Below are 16487 nucleotides of genomic sequence, written 5' to 3'. Positions count from 1 at the left end.
GAACGAGTAAGTCAAGATTCTGCCAAGACAAGAAACACTTAGGAAAGCTGTCGGAAACGATGAGGGTAATTGCTGCTAAGACCAGGAAATGGGTGGAAAGCACAGCAGACGGGATGGGCCGCGGTGGAAGCAGGGAGGAAGAAGGTCTTGCTCCTGAGCTCTGTCCTGGCTTCCTTCCTGGGGAATTCCAGCAAAATATCGCAGGAGGCTCCAAACACTGGGGAGTCAGACCCAAACTGATGAGCTGCCTACCCTCGGGCTTTTCTAGGCTTCCATTTCCTGCTGCCAAGGATGGGAAAATCACCCCCCCACCCCCCCCCGCCCCCAGCCTGGGGAGGGGCTCAGGGCGATGACACAGGTGCAGGACCAGCCTGCCCCAAACTTGGACGGGGACCGCTCTCCCTTTCCCCACCTCTCTCCTTTGCTCTAGAAAGGGGCAGCAGGTGTGCATAACCCTGCCACTCTCCAGCTGCCTCACCTCTCTCCGGGAAAAACACGACCCTCGCAAGAAAAGCCGGGCAGGCTGTTTCAGCAGTAACAGCCTCTGCTGCGGGGACACGGGTGGAACGCTCCTTCCAGGACACGCATTACCATGAATAATTAAAGCGAAGCACAGCTTATTAAAATAAACGAACAAAGGGTGCCTCTGACATAGCAGCGACTTTTTAATGTTTTTTTTTCTGGTTGTTTCAGGAGAACATTTTTTCTCAGTTACAGCTCCTTCCAGTTTGATCATCTTCAGGAGCCTCCCTATCAATTTGGATAAATTAGCAAGCTTCTCCTCCGTACGGAGCCGCAGCCATAAATCACCAATATGAGTGTGTGTAAAATTATATAGCATGGGCCCAGTGTAATAATAAACACATTTATATTTTATAACTGCTGTTTTCTCCACCTTCGAGCCAGCTTACTGCTGGGGCCCCGGGGACCCGCCAGTGCTCCCCACTCACCCAGGTTCAGCCGTCTTGCTTTGTGCGCGGTTTTCCTGCCCCCTCCGCTCAGACCACTATCTGCCAAACGCCAGCCGGCTCCTCTTTGTGCTGCGGCGGGCGGGCGAGGAATCATTGCCGCTCGGGGCCCTCTGTGCAGCACAGCAGAGACGCAAATGAGCAGGTGACCTTTCAAACCGTGGCAAAACGGGCCCTTGACCCAGAGACTTCCAAACTTCAGTGGTTTCACTGTCTAGATCAGCCAACTGAAAAGAACTCTGTTTGCACAATGTGATTGTGTTTACACAAAGATTTAACGCCTCAATAGAGCAAAAGCTGCTCAGTTAATTTTAATTATTGCTTTATTCTTCTCACAACAGATTAAAAAAATGTTTAACAGTGAGCTCGTGGTAATTGATCCCATAAGCTTTGTGCCTATGGTCCTCCCAGCTCACGCGATGACAGCAGTGGGAGAGATGTATGAAAGGTTTCCTTCAGCTGCAAGGATTCTTTCCAGTCCCTGCCTTTGCTTATTAACCATTCTCCGTGGAGAAGATGGACGCCAAGGAAAACCACAGAGAAACTTCAAGGTCTGCCTGTGGGAGGGGGCAAAAGACACACAGGTGGGTTGGAAAGCTCTCTAAATGCTTAGTGGCAAATCCTAAGCAAGAGAAAGGAGAATATGAAATGGGAGTGGGGTCCTGCCAGTCATAACGGCTTATTACCATCATTCCTTTGGCAGGTAGAATAAATAAAAGGGGGAAGTAAATCTGAAAATACAAAGATGCACAGGAACGTAAGATTGGACAAAGAAACCAATCTACTGTTGGGAGGCAAATAAGCCTCCGAAAAGCAGAGCCCTTAGCAGTCATGTGTGTTATTCCTTGTACCTTCCAGGAATTTGTCTTTTGGCGTTAACATCTTTCCTGCCCTCAGATCTCTGGAAGAGGATGCAAACGCCCATGGCTGGGAGGTTCCTGTCGATCCCGTAGGCAGAACATTAGTTAGAGAGCGGCTCCTCACCACGGGCTTGTGTGAGCACGGAGCAGCGAGGGCTGCACACGGCAGCCAAGTGTTCACCTGAGTCTGGGGCCTCTGCTCCCCACGGGGATTTGTGATTCCAGTGTCAAGCAAGTGTTTTTCTCTGAAGACATTTAGCACATCCATATAAGTGAGACAAAGGAAGGATAAAACAGGACTATCTTCAACTACACGTTTATCATATGAATAAAAATAGAATTACAAGTGATTTGTTCAAAGTCCCCTAGAAAACTCTGATTTGCCTAAGACAACAACATGCGACTCACACACCAACATCCACCTACCCGCAGCTTCCCCCAACTACTTCTCTAAGGCTCTCTGTGGGTTTTCCAGCTTAGTGACAAAAGAGGTCTCCAAAGAGAAGTTGCCCTTTATAATTTCTATCCAAAAACGTTCTAAACTATGCAGTTCACTGGTAGTGCAATATCATTCTGAGAATCAATACCTTGCATTTGTTTGCATCTTCAAAACTAGCTTGCATTCTTAAAATAGAAAAAAAAAAATCAACTAAGACCAAGGATTCTTAAGTTCAATCAAAACAGAATATATATATGACAGTCATTCCATTTTCTTAGCTATTCTGAATTTGTTGTCACATTGGACAAGTAACAACTCACACGTTACTTAGCATATGTGTGAAATAAGTAGGATGGCAAATATTAAGCAATTTATTCTGCTGAACCACAAATACAGCTAAGTTCAGTTCTATCCTGTTTTAATTTAGCACTGCCCCCCACCCCTAAAAAACAGCTGATTTCTAAAGGAAATTCTGTTGAATGGGGTAGACTCTACAGTTTGGCAGAGAAACCTTGGGGGGGAATCATTCTGAGCCTCACTTTTCTCACATGTAAAATGGGAATAATGAGAATATTTTCCACATAGGTAGATGGGGGCTAAACGAAACGAGAGTCGTGAAAGCAGCTGGTAAGCTATACAGGGCAGTAGAGGTGGCGTTGTCACTGCTTGCTTACTTGCATAAAGCCATCATGTGGAGGCGCCCATTCCAGGCCTGATACTCAATTGCTTCTCCTTCCCAAAGCCGATCTGAGTAGGAGTGCCTCAGCCTACCCTTTCTTTAGCACATCTGCTCTGGGGGAGCTGACGAAACCACCTTCGCCACGCCCGGTCATCAAGATCGACATTACTAATTCCCTATAGGACCTCCAACTAAGGTCCGACAACAACTGGGATCCAAAACAGGGCACTTACCATGACCCCAGGAGGCCAGCTCACTAATCGCAACCTTTCCAAGCGGTAGGGGATAAGCTAATCTGTGTGAAAGACACAGATGTCACGTACTCCCTACAGCCACACTGACATGTATGAGAAGAATAATGTCAGCAGTATTATCTCCAAACAGCTAGGACAATGCCCCACAATTATAATAGCATATTGTCCATTGTATCTGGGGATGACACGTCTGACAATGTTATTTTCTATGCATGTGAATGTGGCTGAAAGGGCCAATGCATAATTCACATCTCCTGACAAATGCAAGCATAAAGTACGCGTCCATTAGAGGATGCCATTTAAATCCTTTTACCTGAGAGAGCGCCTTTCTCCCTGGAACCGGAATAGTGAATGAAAGGAAGTGCGCTGAAGTGCCACATACTTCAATCCAGTTTTCCCAATAAAAGTTCTATTTTCTGCCTGAAAACACTTATCCTCAGTCTTATTTCTGCCCTAAGAGTCAACCTCCTTTCTGATAGGAAACAACTGTTCTCCTTCGGGGAAGCTGCTGTCCAGGAGAGGACAGGTAGGAAATGATCGTTAGTGTCTGGTCAGCGGGGCCCATTTCCTGGCTAAAAGCCTCCCTCCCACTTACCAGCCTGGCGGCTCCCGGGATCCAAACCCCTGCCTCAGCAGAATGTCGCAGTGGCACAGGTCGGGAGCCTACAGCGAGGGGGGAGCACATGGGCCGGTGACCAGCCGCACTGTCTTGCATCTAGAAAGCGGAGCCGCCGGCAGAGGTGGGTAGACTGCCCTCTCATCACCCGGGGATACTAAGTCCCGACAGAAGTAATAGATTATGCAATTTTTATATTTAGTCAATTTTGAAAAGATCATAAGAAGGAAGGCAAGACCTGTTCGGGGTTCTTAAAAGAGCGAGGGTGGATTTTGCTGGCGGTGCAGCGTAACCCAAAGAGAAAACGTGGAGGGCAGCCAAGGCTGCGCTGGGCCAGCGTTCCTCCACCTCCGCACCGCTGACATTTGCCGCCGGCGGAGGACTGTGGCGGGGGCTGGCCTGCGCGCTGTCGGATGTTAACAGCATCCCAGCCCTCCACTTACCAGATGCCAGTAGCAAACTCCGCCCTCCCCCAAGATGTGACAACCCAAAAATGTCTCCAGACATCAGCAAATGTCTCCAAGGGGCAAAATTGGCCCAGGTTGAGAATTGCTGCATTAGGCAACTAATGATCTCACACCTGGGGAGATCGGCGGGGCTAAAAGCTTTCCCCTCGCACAGAATGGCCTCTTTAGTCATTGAGAGGAGGCCTCAATACCTGCCTCGACCAGTCGTGTGACTTTCATGTTCCTGCCGGAACCTCATCAGCCTCACAAGTTCCGGAAGGGTCAGAAAGGCCCAATGACATGGGTCAGCTCCTGGGGCAAGCAGGCAGCCCCATGAGAGGTGAGCGCAGGACGTCCCACCTAAGGGCCGAGGGGCCGAATCCAAGGCCACTGCTGCCCACAGAAGAGGCACCTTTGTCTGGTTTGCACAAAGGCATACCATGGGTGAGCGGCAGCCCTGCTGGGCAGCCAGCAGACACCAGATACCTCTTCCCCAGCTTTGTCAACTGCTCCACCTCATGCAGGAGGTGGTTGCTTTGTGTGGAGAGAATTAGCAAAGCAGGTTTTTGCGACGGAGGGGAATCCTAAGGTTGAAGCAGATCGAGAGGTATCTCCTTCCCTCAAGCCTCAAAGTGTGCCTGGGCTCCCGCTATCTCTCTAAACATGGAGACGTCTGAAGAGCAGAGATATGCCCACCCAGGAGTGCAGGAAGAGAGGAAGCTCAGAGGTGGGTGCCAGTGTTCCTTCACCACTGAGGCTAACCATGACTGCTTCAGCCTTTTCAAAGACCCCTGCCCTGAGTTCCCCAGGTCCTACCGGAGCCAGAATGCAGGTACATAACCACAGCCAAGGGATGGTTGAAGAGTGGTGGACAACACAGACACCAGGGACTTCTCTGGACTTTTCACCCCAGGTCCTGCTGCAGCCAGCAAGGGACAGTCCATAATAACACACGGAAAACTGTAATTCTGACAATCTGCCACTAACAAAGACTAAACACCAAAACAATCAAAACCACCTCATCCCAAAGACAATATAAATCTTGTCAAGCGATGAAGGGAATGTTCTGACTTATGATAGCTCCTCATAATCAAATGGCTAAGTCTTTTAACGAACCAATACTTCTGAGTGATTAACAACGAGTCCTCTCAATAAAAATAGCAGATACAGGACTATATCTGCTCCATAGTTATCCTCTGATAATAAGGTTTCCTTTTGCAATTTGATTGTTACTAGCTAGCTGGTTTCCTTAAGATCTATGGAACACTGCAATATTCTCTCCATCATCCCAGCCTCGTTTGAGGCCTTCGATCCGTTTTAAGGATACTTGGAGCAGCAATGATTCCACAGAGGCTGATCTGATCTTAGAGTGGCAGGGCCTACTGCTCAGAATGGAGGTCCTCCTGCTTCACATTCCACCGCGGATGGTAGGTCTCATCAGTAGGGGAAACTGGAACCAGCCATTAGCATCGAGTAAGAGTCGCCGTTGCGCACCACTGCTGTGCGTACTCACACAACATGCTCCGAGTTTTCCCAATAAAACAGCTCCTTCCCAGGGGGATGGAGTCGCCTCTTTAAGGAGCCCCAATTTACATACATTTCTCAACTATTTAAAGTGAAACCCTCTTGAAGCATCACTTCACTTCTAAAGAATCTTTCTCCCTACGCTTTCAGTGAAAATGTCAATATTGATGAAATGGAAACCTCTACTTAAATAGGAGATACAACTGTATGGAAAGTAATTACACTTGTTTAAATCACAGAACTGGTTTTAGATGTATTTTGTACCACATTTGTTTCTATGAGGAAAGAAAATAAGGTGTGCAAAACATGCATTATTTCTATGTAAATACTATGTATCACCAGGACGTACTTGAAACCTGTGCTGTGCGCACGGCCAGAATGAAATCTATAATGCAAATTCATGGGCCTAGGAGCTTCCCCTTGCTCCTTCTGAATGAATACGACATTTGGGAAAATCTCATAATCACTTTCAGTCCATTTTATTTCTTACTTTAAACTTGTCTGATATCAAGAAGAATGGCTACAAAGGAATTTGGACCATTTAAGAGATAAAGTGGCACTATTCTTAATATGTTAAAAATGCTGCCTTGTTAATAAGTTAATAATTTTAATGTCTGTACAAATTCTGTCATGCCCATATCAAATTTAGATGTGTAATAATTTTCCAGTTCCCTCTTAAGAAGACCAGATCCACCATTTAAGTATAAGTCTTCAAATGTCTTGTTTCTTTTGAGCCATATTCAAAAGGTACGCAGAGAAAAGAAACACTTCCAAGATTCTAATGTGTTTTCATAGCTGAAAGATTTAGTTGAGAAAGCAGGATGAGGGGACGCAGGTGCCAGACATTGTGTAGAATTTGCACTTATGCTCCATTAATTGCCAGCATATCTTTCCTTCCCTTTTCCTTCCCCTCCCCCCCATTAAATCCCTCTGGAAAACAGCAGAGCAGCAGGCCCAGACTGGTACCCAGCAGCAACACCAGAAGTAGAAGTAGCCAATTAGCCTCCAGAACACAAAGGGGAGGGGGAAATGATGCAGTTACCTAGCAACCAGAAAGAGCAGAAACAGCTGTGTAGCAGGCCCAGGCTGGTACCCAGGCAGAAACAGGATAGCCAATTAGCACACTGTATTTAATGCTGATGTGGTTTCCTAGTAACAGGCTGTACAAGTCTGTCTGTTGCATTTCTCCCTCCCTTCCTCACATTTTCCTCAATCATGCACAGTATTACTATTTGCCCTAATTACTGTTTCTCCACTGCTTCAAGCGGCCATTATTTTGTCCCCAGAGAAATTGGAAGAACTCAGAAAAAAAATCTTCTGTAATGACAGTATTTAGTTCCAAATTCAGATTAGTTGTAAGCTTGGAGATACTAAACAACAACAAAGAATGAAAAAAAAACCCACAAAAAAACCAAAAAAGCCAGCAGACTGCTTTCTGCCTAAATTTCTAAGTAGTCTATGGTAACTTTTCTACATGCTAGTATTTACATGTGGGTGAGGCAAAAAAAATTTAATAATGCATACTGTCATTTTGCTGTTCACTGCATTTTCGAATAGGCTGAATCCTGTGTACTTGAATTTATTCATATTGATTTTCTGACACTCCCTGCTGAACACAAGGAACATAAAATGTCTTATTACCAATACCAGAGAAGGAAGATGTACCTTTTGTTGCTCCTTTTAAAACACCAATACTCGTTTCAATAGGCTCATGACCAATTGAGGATTCAATATGAAGAATCATAATTTCCTTTCTACAACAGGAGTTGAGTACAGGTACTTCAAATATCGTATTAGAAATCTGTAATCACACTGGTGAATTCCAGTGAGGCAAGATTGAATCACATACACACGCAACATTAAGACAGACACCTTTAAACAGGACTACTGCACAGCTATCCTAAAATATTTCCTACTGTTTCTTGCCACTCTTGTATATACTAAAATACATACCAGGCTCAACTCAAATACATACCAGGCCTTGTATATACTCAAATACATACCAGGCCTTTTTCTTGGGTTCTATTCATCAGGGTACAGATGATATCATTCTACCTGAGACCCCCTAGAACCTGTCTCACCTAACTGGCTCTAGTACTGGAACAATCTCTAGTCCTTCTCACAAAACTGCCTTCTTGCAAAAACAGCAAAGGTTCTAGAGCACCAATTTTCAAACTTTTCATCTCATGGCATATAGAAATTAATTACTAAAATTCTGCAGCACACCAAAAAAATATATTTTTTGCTGATCTGGCAAAAAAAAAAACAGGTATGACTTTGATTCATCCATACCAGACAGCTACTGTTGTGTTGGCTGTTGTCATTTTTTTAATTTGACAGTCTCAGGGAAAAGAGGTCAGTGCCCCTGACTAAATAGTCAGGTATTGAATGTTTTAATAATTCTTGCAGCACACGGGTTGAAAGTCGCTGCTCTAGAGAAAGACATCACACACTGTGACACACCTGACTGGGCGACACTCTACCATGGAGGAAAAGAACTTTCTCAGCAGAGGGTGGCTTCCGGCTTCCTGCTCCCAACAAAAGGACTGACGGCTTTTCATCAACTTCAGCTCACCTAGTGAAGTGGCTGAAACTATGCCATTCCAACAAACTGGGGATTCTTAAAAATTTTACATTGGCTGCCTGAAAATCCTATGCGTAGTACTGTTTTATGTGACTGAATTCTGTAAATTAAATGTCAGTTCTTGTAATGGGAAGAGGATACGCTCTGAAGGTAGAAATGACAACAACAAAAAAACCTCAGTTATGTTTTAGGATACCAGATGAGTGGTTTATAATATAAATTTACTTCCAATTTAAAACTCATAACCTTTGAAGGAAAACATGTATAGTCCCAAAAGTAAGGGTGTCTGCCATGGAGGCCTGGTTTGGGACAAAGCTGGCCCTAGGTTCCATAAGGAACTGGCAATGGGGCATCCTGGTCTCCCATTTCTTTTTTTCTTTCTTTTTTTTTTAAGATTTTATTTATTTTTACTTATTTTTAGAGAGGGAAGAGAGGGAGAAAGAGAGAGAGAGAGAAACATCAATGTTCGGTTGCTGGGGGCTGTGGCCTGCAACCCAGGCATGTACCCTGACTGGGAATCGAACCTGCGATGCTTTGGTTCACAGCCCGAGCTCAATCCACTGAGCTACACCAGCCAGGGTGGTTTCCCATTTCTAAAAGCGTTAAGAGGTCCAATCCTGGTCAGTCCCCAAGTCAATAAGCACAGAGGATATAGAAGGTAGGGTGAACAGAAACATGTGACAGACCAGGAAAAATGTATCCTGACTACAGACACTCTTAAATAATTTAAGTGGCTTGACCTCCATTATACACGCTAGTCACGTCTTCACATTGGCGACTGAACACGGGAACGCGGCAGGAATGGGGAACGACGCCATCACCGGTTAGCCAAATAACCAGCACATTCAAAAGTCACTAACTTATGATTGCTGTGAATGGTCTTGCTTCTACTAACATTTAGCCTCACAGCTGCCATGACAATACATCAGTTTTTTAAGTGTTTGACCAGAAGGTGCTCTTAGAAAATGTAGAACACCCAGTAGCAGGGGAGGGGAACAGGGCGGGAGTGGAGGTAGGGAATGCTGCTCTCGCTTCCAACACACCCCCAGCTTGTCTCCCTACTTGCTTGCGGATTCCTGAAATTCCATGAACAGTTCCCCACAACTGAACATTTGAAAAATAATAATGAAAGATATCAGTGTTTTACAATGGTTGGTGGACGTGTACTCTACCAATCCCGTGTGTGGCTACCAGATCCCTTCTGATGTAAAGGAGGCAGGAAGTGACTCGGGGCAGAAAAGCACCTGGTGTAAGGTGGGGCACAAGGGAGGAAGACACTGAGATGCCAGAAACAGGTTTGCCCAGAGCAATCCACTTCATCTCTGCTAGGGTGGGGACAGACTGAAACTGCCTTGTTGGAGAGGCCCAGCCTCTCTCCGTCGGTACCCGGGTAGCCTGGCAGAGCTGTGAGTCCCATTACGAATGGGCCATGGTCAGTGGGATTCCCAACGACCCCACTGGGACTCCTCACATGAAAAGTGTGTTTTCTCATGATCCATTTTCAAGGTTTTAGCTGGAATTTCTACTAAATTCAAACTGGATGTTTTTTTTTTTCAGAGAAAAACACACTATTTTACAAATATTTTTTGTTTCCTTATATTTTAACGAATCTTTTAAAAAGAATTTAAAAGAATTTTAAAAAGTGTTTAAAAGGAGGTTTGGGAGGTTTTGTTTTTGCTTTTATTTTTACACATGACTTTCTTACTCTCTTTTTTTCTCATTCAAACAGAATTACTCAATTAATATTTCAAGGAGACATAAGGGAAATATTGCCTACCACTGACGAATTTTTATATCATCGTACCCGCACTCTTGACAAAGCTCCATTGAACTTTCCTCACATCTCCCCATATATACAGGACGGTTGTGATCATCCTGGTCATTCACATTCTTATTGTAACAGAAACGCTTCTGTGCATTACCTACTTACTAAAGGGAACCGTTTTCTTTAAAGTTCACACTTGGTCTTCCCAATGTCATTCCTTCAATCGTCCAGATGTCTCACGGCCCTCCTCTCTATCAAACAGAGATGGCCCAACCTTTAAATCCTCAAATTTCTACAATTCTATTACTTCCACTGCCTTTTTTGAAATGAGATTTCTCGATTCTCTTCCCTCCTTCCTTCCTCCCACCCTCAATCCATCCTCGATCCTCTTTTGAGATCAGTTTCCAAATGTAATGACTTTATGAAAGATATATTTCAGGCTTTTCCATCAAAAAGCAAGGTCTTCAGAGACAGGGAAGTAACAGTGTCTCGTATGGCAGGTTTTCAATAAATAGTGTATGATGAAATATGTATTCACTTCTTGTTCTTACTTTGTCCTCCATTCTTATTTGAACATGTTTATTTACTGTGTGGCTACTAATTATCCATTAAAAGGACATCTGGAATAGGCATCTCACAAAGCCCACATTTATTACCATATTATAATGATAAAATAAATGTGCTCACTGTGTATATGCTGAGTTTAAGATATTCTGCCCAATATATGTTTGCCTAAATTTATCTTCATAAATGTGAAGAGCCAGCATATTGCTAAATTACCATGTGGTGAAACTTGAAGATTTCCTGAACCATAAAATTCTCCCATTGTTTCCCACCACCTCATTCACACGCCCTTTAACAAACTCTTTCTCTTAAATCTTGAATATGCTAAACCCAAGATATCAAACACTCCTATTAAACTCTCTCCACCTCGTGAACTGAACAGTTAACCCTTATTCTAGTTTCTATCCCATAATCGGGGTTTAATGAGTTTCTGCCTCAACACATGGATAAACATCAGCAGCCATGTGTCTCAGAATATTAAAGGCCCTTTAATGTCTTAAAATTGCCCTATTTCAGTTGCTATTGTACAAAATCAAAGAATTCTTATCTATGGCACCAAGGAGGTTGAAAGTGGTCGATGGGCCCCCTAGAGTTCTAGACTGAGGTATTCAATTGTGTCCTGCTGATATGCCTGACCTTGAATTAGGGCTTCCATTTATATACATTAGTGTATTATCACATTGGCATCGTTTAAAAACATGCACAGAATCAATAAACACCCTGTCCAGAAAGAGAAAGGCGACTTATCTCGGAACCATCCGTGCTGCTGCTGACCACCGACAGGAGCCCCCACTCGCAGTTAACGAGCCTTAAGCGCCCCCATTCTCTAAGCTGCCTTTCCCCCCTCCTCTGCTGGCCCCCGAGGCACAGTGCCTGACAGCTATGGGCACTTGATACCCATTTATGGAATGACTGAATGACAAAGTAAATAAGATGCAAGGTGATCTATCAAATAAGATTCAAGCCCAGGGGACTGGAGATATCAGTTGAATTTTGATTCTGCCCACAGCAGGCTGTATAACCTGGGCTGAGACATTTTCAGATTTTTGATCCTCAGTTTCCCCTACATGTGATAACGTTTGCCCTTCTTATTTCATAGGTACAGAGTGTTAACATTTGGCACTTGAATGAGTCCACTAGGACTGTTACAAGAAAGTCTCTCTTTAACACTTAGGTTTAAAAAACGGTTTAATCGTAATGACCACAATAATAGTAGCTATAGTAGTAACAATAATGGGCCTGGAAACGGAAGACCATCCCTTTGCAATTTCCTTGTTCTGGGTCTTGGTCACTTGATGAGGCACTTTGCTTTAAAGACCCTCCCACCTTTTATCTATTTAGGAGACACTTAGAGTAGTTCTCATTGTCAATTTGTGTTTAAAGTATATGTTTCTCATTTCCTCTTAATAATCGGTTATTAAAAAGAATATCTATTTGACTTCTTTTCCTCTCATTAGTTAGCATAAGAGCTTGGACTGGAGCAACAGTGTTTTGTTCGAGTCCTGGCCCAGCCACTTAGGGACCATGTGCAACTGGCCAAGTGGCTTGACCTGTCTGCGCCTCACTGTCCTCATTTATGAAATAGAAGGAGAACCTATGTCATTATATTAACACAAGGGTTAAAAGGTTTAGTATTTGTAGAGGACTTCAAAAAATGCACAGCAAGTACTTTATACTATTTGTTGAGTAAGTAAAAGAAACGTAGTTCAAACTTTAAAGAACTTTCATTACATGTATAAAATAACCACTTTTGTTTGCCTCTTAAACACAACACCCACCTTTTTGTTTGTAATATACTGGGCCACCTTTTCATTTAAAAACAAACCATTTCCATAAACTCTAATTAAACTTAAGAGATTGTGCCACATCTTGATCGATTATGACCTGCCCCAAAGCAGATATAAAATGCTAATTGCACGCTTATATTACCTTCCCATCTGAAAACACCCTTTTCATCCTTCATCGCACAATCTTCTCACCACCACCCATGGATGAGAGTGAAGTAACCCCAGTCCCCAGAGAGAACCTTCCAACGAGCATGGGTGAGAACACGGCCTCTTTCCTCCCTCCTCTGTGACCAGCCACCAACGATTTCACTGCCGCCCTTTGTCCTGACTGTACTAACATGACTCACTCTTATTAGTATAAATGTGATCATGCTTTTATATGAATTTCCATACTAGAAAAGTCTGCTCATTTAACACAAAGCATCATTTCAATCACAGGCGTTTTGCTTTTTATTCATCTGAGATGTGATCAAGAAGAAATGTGAAAAAGAACCTTTTTTTTTTTTTGCACAGCATCTACTACCATTTTAACAAATTGATTTTTGCTAAAAATGAGCATAATACATTGATTTTTAGAAAAATTAAAGTAAAGGTTTCTCCTGCATCAAAATATCAGAATGATTTAGCTGAGTCCAAGAAGATGATCGTAATGGTTGAATCACAGAAAAAGAAAAACATATTCTACAGAGAGCAGAAAGAGAGGGGCAGAGAAAGGCCCTCGGCGGACGGCTCAGCTGCTGAAGGACACTTTCCACTCCTGCCGGCACTAAGGGCTCTTCCCGATGAAGAAACCATATGTCCATTGTTATCTGCTTCCTTTCACGGAGATTCTGCTGCTTCACAATATTCCCTTTGTCCCAGGCCGGGCCTCATCTTTCTTCCACCGCCCCCACCCCCTGGCTCCCCCATCCACACCTTCGCCTCCTTGGATAAACCAGTATTTGTGCCCTAGCTACCAACTTGAACATCTGCTACCTGGGAAAAAAAAACAAAAAACAAAAAACACCTCATTGCCTAACATCCTCCAGAGCAAAAAGTTTAAAGGATTCAGCATCCTCAAAGAACAGCCCAAGGGGGTGGAGTGGGGGGAGCATACCTTTTCCAGCTCAGTAAATTCTAAATCCTGTCTATATAAAGACTGAGTGAAGAACACTTTAAAAACTCCTCCGTGCGAGCAATCTCACCTTGCCAACAAAGTACTGTCTTTCTTGTGCACAAAGACTCGCACATTGGACTTCACTTCATTTTTGCAACTGTCTCCTTTTCAACATATCAAGACACAGAAGAGACAGCATATATACAACTCTAGAGAACAAAATGCCAATATTTCTCCTGGATGGTTTTCTCATCCTTTTTTTATTTTTGTCCCCAAACACTTCCTAACTGAAAAATATGGAAGTATTTTCACTGAATTAAAGTGAGCCTTGTGTTAAAAGAGCTTGCTTGAGTCCAACCAGAACCCATTTTTTAAAAATTTTATTTCAGCATTCCTCAGCAGCTCTCCCCGTTCACTCACTTTTATCAGCAGACTCATCTCGAATTCCCATCACCATACACCTTTGCCCTCAAGCTTTTACCAGTCCATTTCCTTGATATGTCTGTACTTAATTTGGTTCCATCTTTCATGCTGCTTTCATTATTCTTAGTTCATCCACACCACATAAATTATCACCTTTGTTTTCAGTTCCCCATGTGCCCCATTCACACCAATTCCAAATAAATACTTCTGATTCTCATCCATTTAATCCAAATTAATTCATATTCCCTCCTTCTATCTTTCATTCCCATCTCCGAGTCCCTCCTGTCTGTTTCTCTTTTTTATAAGCACATACCTTTCCCCTCCATGCTTGTCTCTGAGGATGCAAGGCGACTGCTCCCTGTGTTGTCTGAGAAAAGCCCTGGTCTACATTCGTGCCGGCTTCAAAGGCCAATGCCAAAGGCATGTCCAGTCTCACCCTCCACAACTGGTGTCCGTGAGCACTGTCACCCACACACTGAAAGTACAGGAGTGAGGACAGAGGGCTTCTTGCTTTTTGCTGGTATTTAACTTCGGCTAAGTGGCTTATTGCTAGTTTATATAGAGCTGGAAGCGGGGGGTGGTTTCCCATGAAAACATCACTGCTCAATATTTACAGCAATAGTAATAACTACAATGAATCCTACTGCTATCTTTTAATAAGCTCTTATAAGTATTTTGCATAGAGTTTCTCATTTAATGTTTGAAACAACCTAGGAGGTAAACACAATTGTCCCTGTTTTACAGATGAGGAAGATGGGACTGCAAAAGGAAAAACAACTTACCCAGATCACAAACCCAGGAGGCGGTAGAGCCAAAGCTCAAACCCAAGTCCACCTAACTAACCTAACCACAAAGCCCCACTCCCAGTCACGCTGCAATGCTGCCTTTCCAGCAATGCACGGGGCCTGAGTGCCTTCCCCTCAGGGAGGAGTCTTTCCGCTTCAGCCCCCCAGATGTAAAGTGCTGAGACGTGCTGGGGAGCATAACGAGCTCCACCTTGATAATCACTGAGTACACCAGTCCCCTCAAACAAAGCACCAAATAACACATCACCCCAAAAAGTGATCTTTCTGACATGACATGTCTGTTGGGAAGAAGGGATAAGAAAAAGAAGAAAAGGCTCTGAACTCCCCTCTCACCCCCCAGAAAGGAATCTCTGCTTCCCCAGAGCTGTCCAGCCACCATACTAGACAGGACATGGCCTATCTTAGTGTCAATAATTCCGAAATGTGTCCATCACCATGAATTCTATACCCCTAATGAAACTCAACGTTCTCGCCTCATCCTGCTTTCTCTGCTTTCCTAGGGGGAGCGGGAGGCGAGGCATGACTGCAGAAAGGAACACTGCAATGTCTTGTCATTACAATGACTCATGGACTTGAGAAAGAAATGACCTTGAGGACAATAGAGAAATAACGCTGACAATAGGAAGCATTAGCCTCGGTGTGTGCGCAGTGGAGAACTTGAAGGCCAACTCTGATGGGAAACCATGAGTGGACTCTGCACCTGAGCCACAGGGCTCGAAAGCTGTCTTAGGAGACCTTCCCATGAACCGAGCAAGAGCCACGAGGGAAATGAAGTTCAGAGCAAGAGAAGCGCGTGCCTGAGTCCCGTGCTGAGAGGAAACAATGTCAATGCTCACCCTCCCGTGGGAAGAACTTTGTGGCTCCAAACGGTCATTTCTTCTAGTCACATTACACATCCCTACTGCAGGGAAGTTCTCCTGTACTGAGCAAAGACACTTCACAGAACCCAAAACAGTAGAGCTGAAAGGGTCTTTAAGAGCCAGATTATATGACAGATGTGGGCAATGAGGCCCAGTGAGGTAAAGGGACACACTCAAGGTCACAGAGCTAGTTAGTGGCAGGATGGAAGCTAGAACCCAGGCTTTTCTGCTTTTCCAGCCAGTGAACTCTGCAGTGCATGATTCCTTGGAGGCACAGTCCACCAGCCACCAGAGAGCACCAGAAAGACGAGTGGTGAGCCCCCACCGAACTCTTGTCGGACACCGCCTAGCTGAGATTCATCACCCACTTCTCTCCAACAATACTCTTGCTCTGCGGCTTATACTTCTGGAGTTTTCCCTATTCAGCTTGTACAGTGCAAGCAGCAGGCAATATGCTGCCGGGACTTGTTTAAAACTCACCAATGACAGTAATTGCTCCGAGGATGCTAACACCAAGGGGAGATGCCAGTCCTAAAGCTTCCATCTCAACGCAGAAAACAAAGACCAGTTTCAAGGAAAATGCCAATCTCAGCCTTTTCTCGGTAAACCCCACTCTTCCAAATCATCCCATCACTCCAATGATCGATATGATACCTGGGAGTCACTGCAGAAGTCCTGAGTAAAATATGCAGTCCCCATTGGTCCCCACCCCGTGCCTACCACACACATAGCCACGTAATCACTTCAGCAACTTCTCAGTAACAAGCTCATTAAAAAGCCATTCTGCCATCTCTCCATAAAGCATGCGCCAGAGAA

At 44.2% G+C, this 16487-nt stretch overlaps 1 protein-coding gene across 3 annotated transcripts in view; it reads right to left on the bottom strand.

The window, feature by feature from the left end:
• KLF7 (Kruppel like factor 7) overlaps window positions 1–16487 on the bottom strand; it is an 86473-nt gene that overhangs the window by 28654 nt on the left and 41332 nt on the right. The window contains exon 3 of one of the 3 annotated variants that reach the window (XM_028508782.2): window positions 661–1525. The exons of the other annotated variants lie outside the window; for them this stretch is intronic. Coding sequence (XP_028364583.1) covers window positions 1515–1525 — 11 coding nt within the window. The 3' untranslated portion in view covers window positions 661–1514. Of the gene's footprint in view, window positions 1–660; window positions 1526–16487 lie in introns of those variants that run through there. 3 annotated transcript variants of the gene reach the window in all.

The sequence above is a fragment of the Phyllostomus discolor genome, chromosome 4 (assembly GCF_004126475.2).
Source record: "Phyllostomus discolor isolate MPI-MPIP mPhyDis1 chromosome 4, mPhyDis1.pri.v3, whole genome shotgun sequence".
Classification (NCBI taxonomy): Eukaryota; Metazoa; Chordata; class Mammalia; order Chiroptera; family Phyllostomidae; genus Phyllostomus; species Phyllostomus discolor.
The sequence above is the reverse complement of the archived record's forward strand: the minus strand, read 5'-3'. Positions and strand labels throughout refer to the sequence as shown.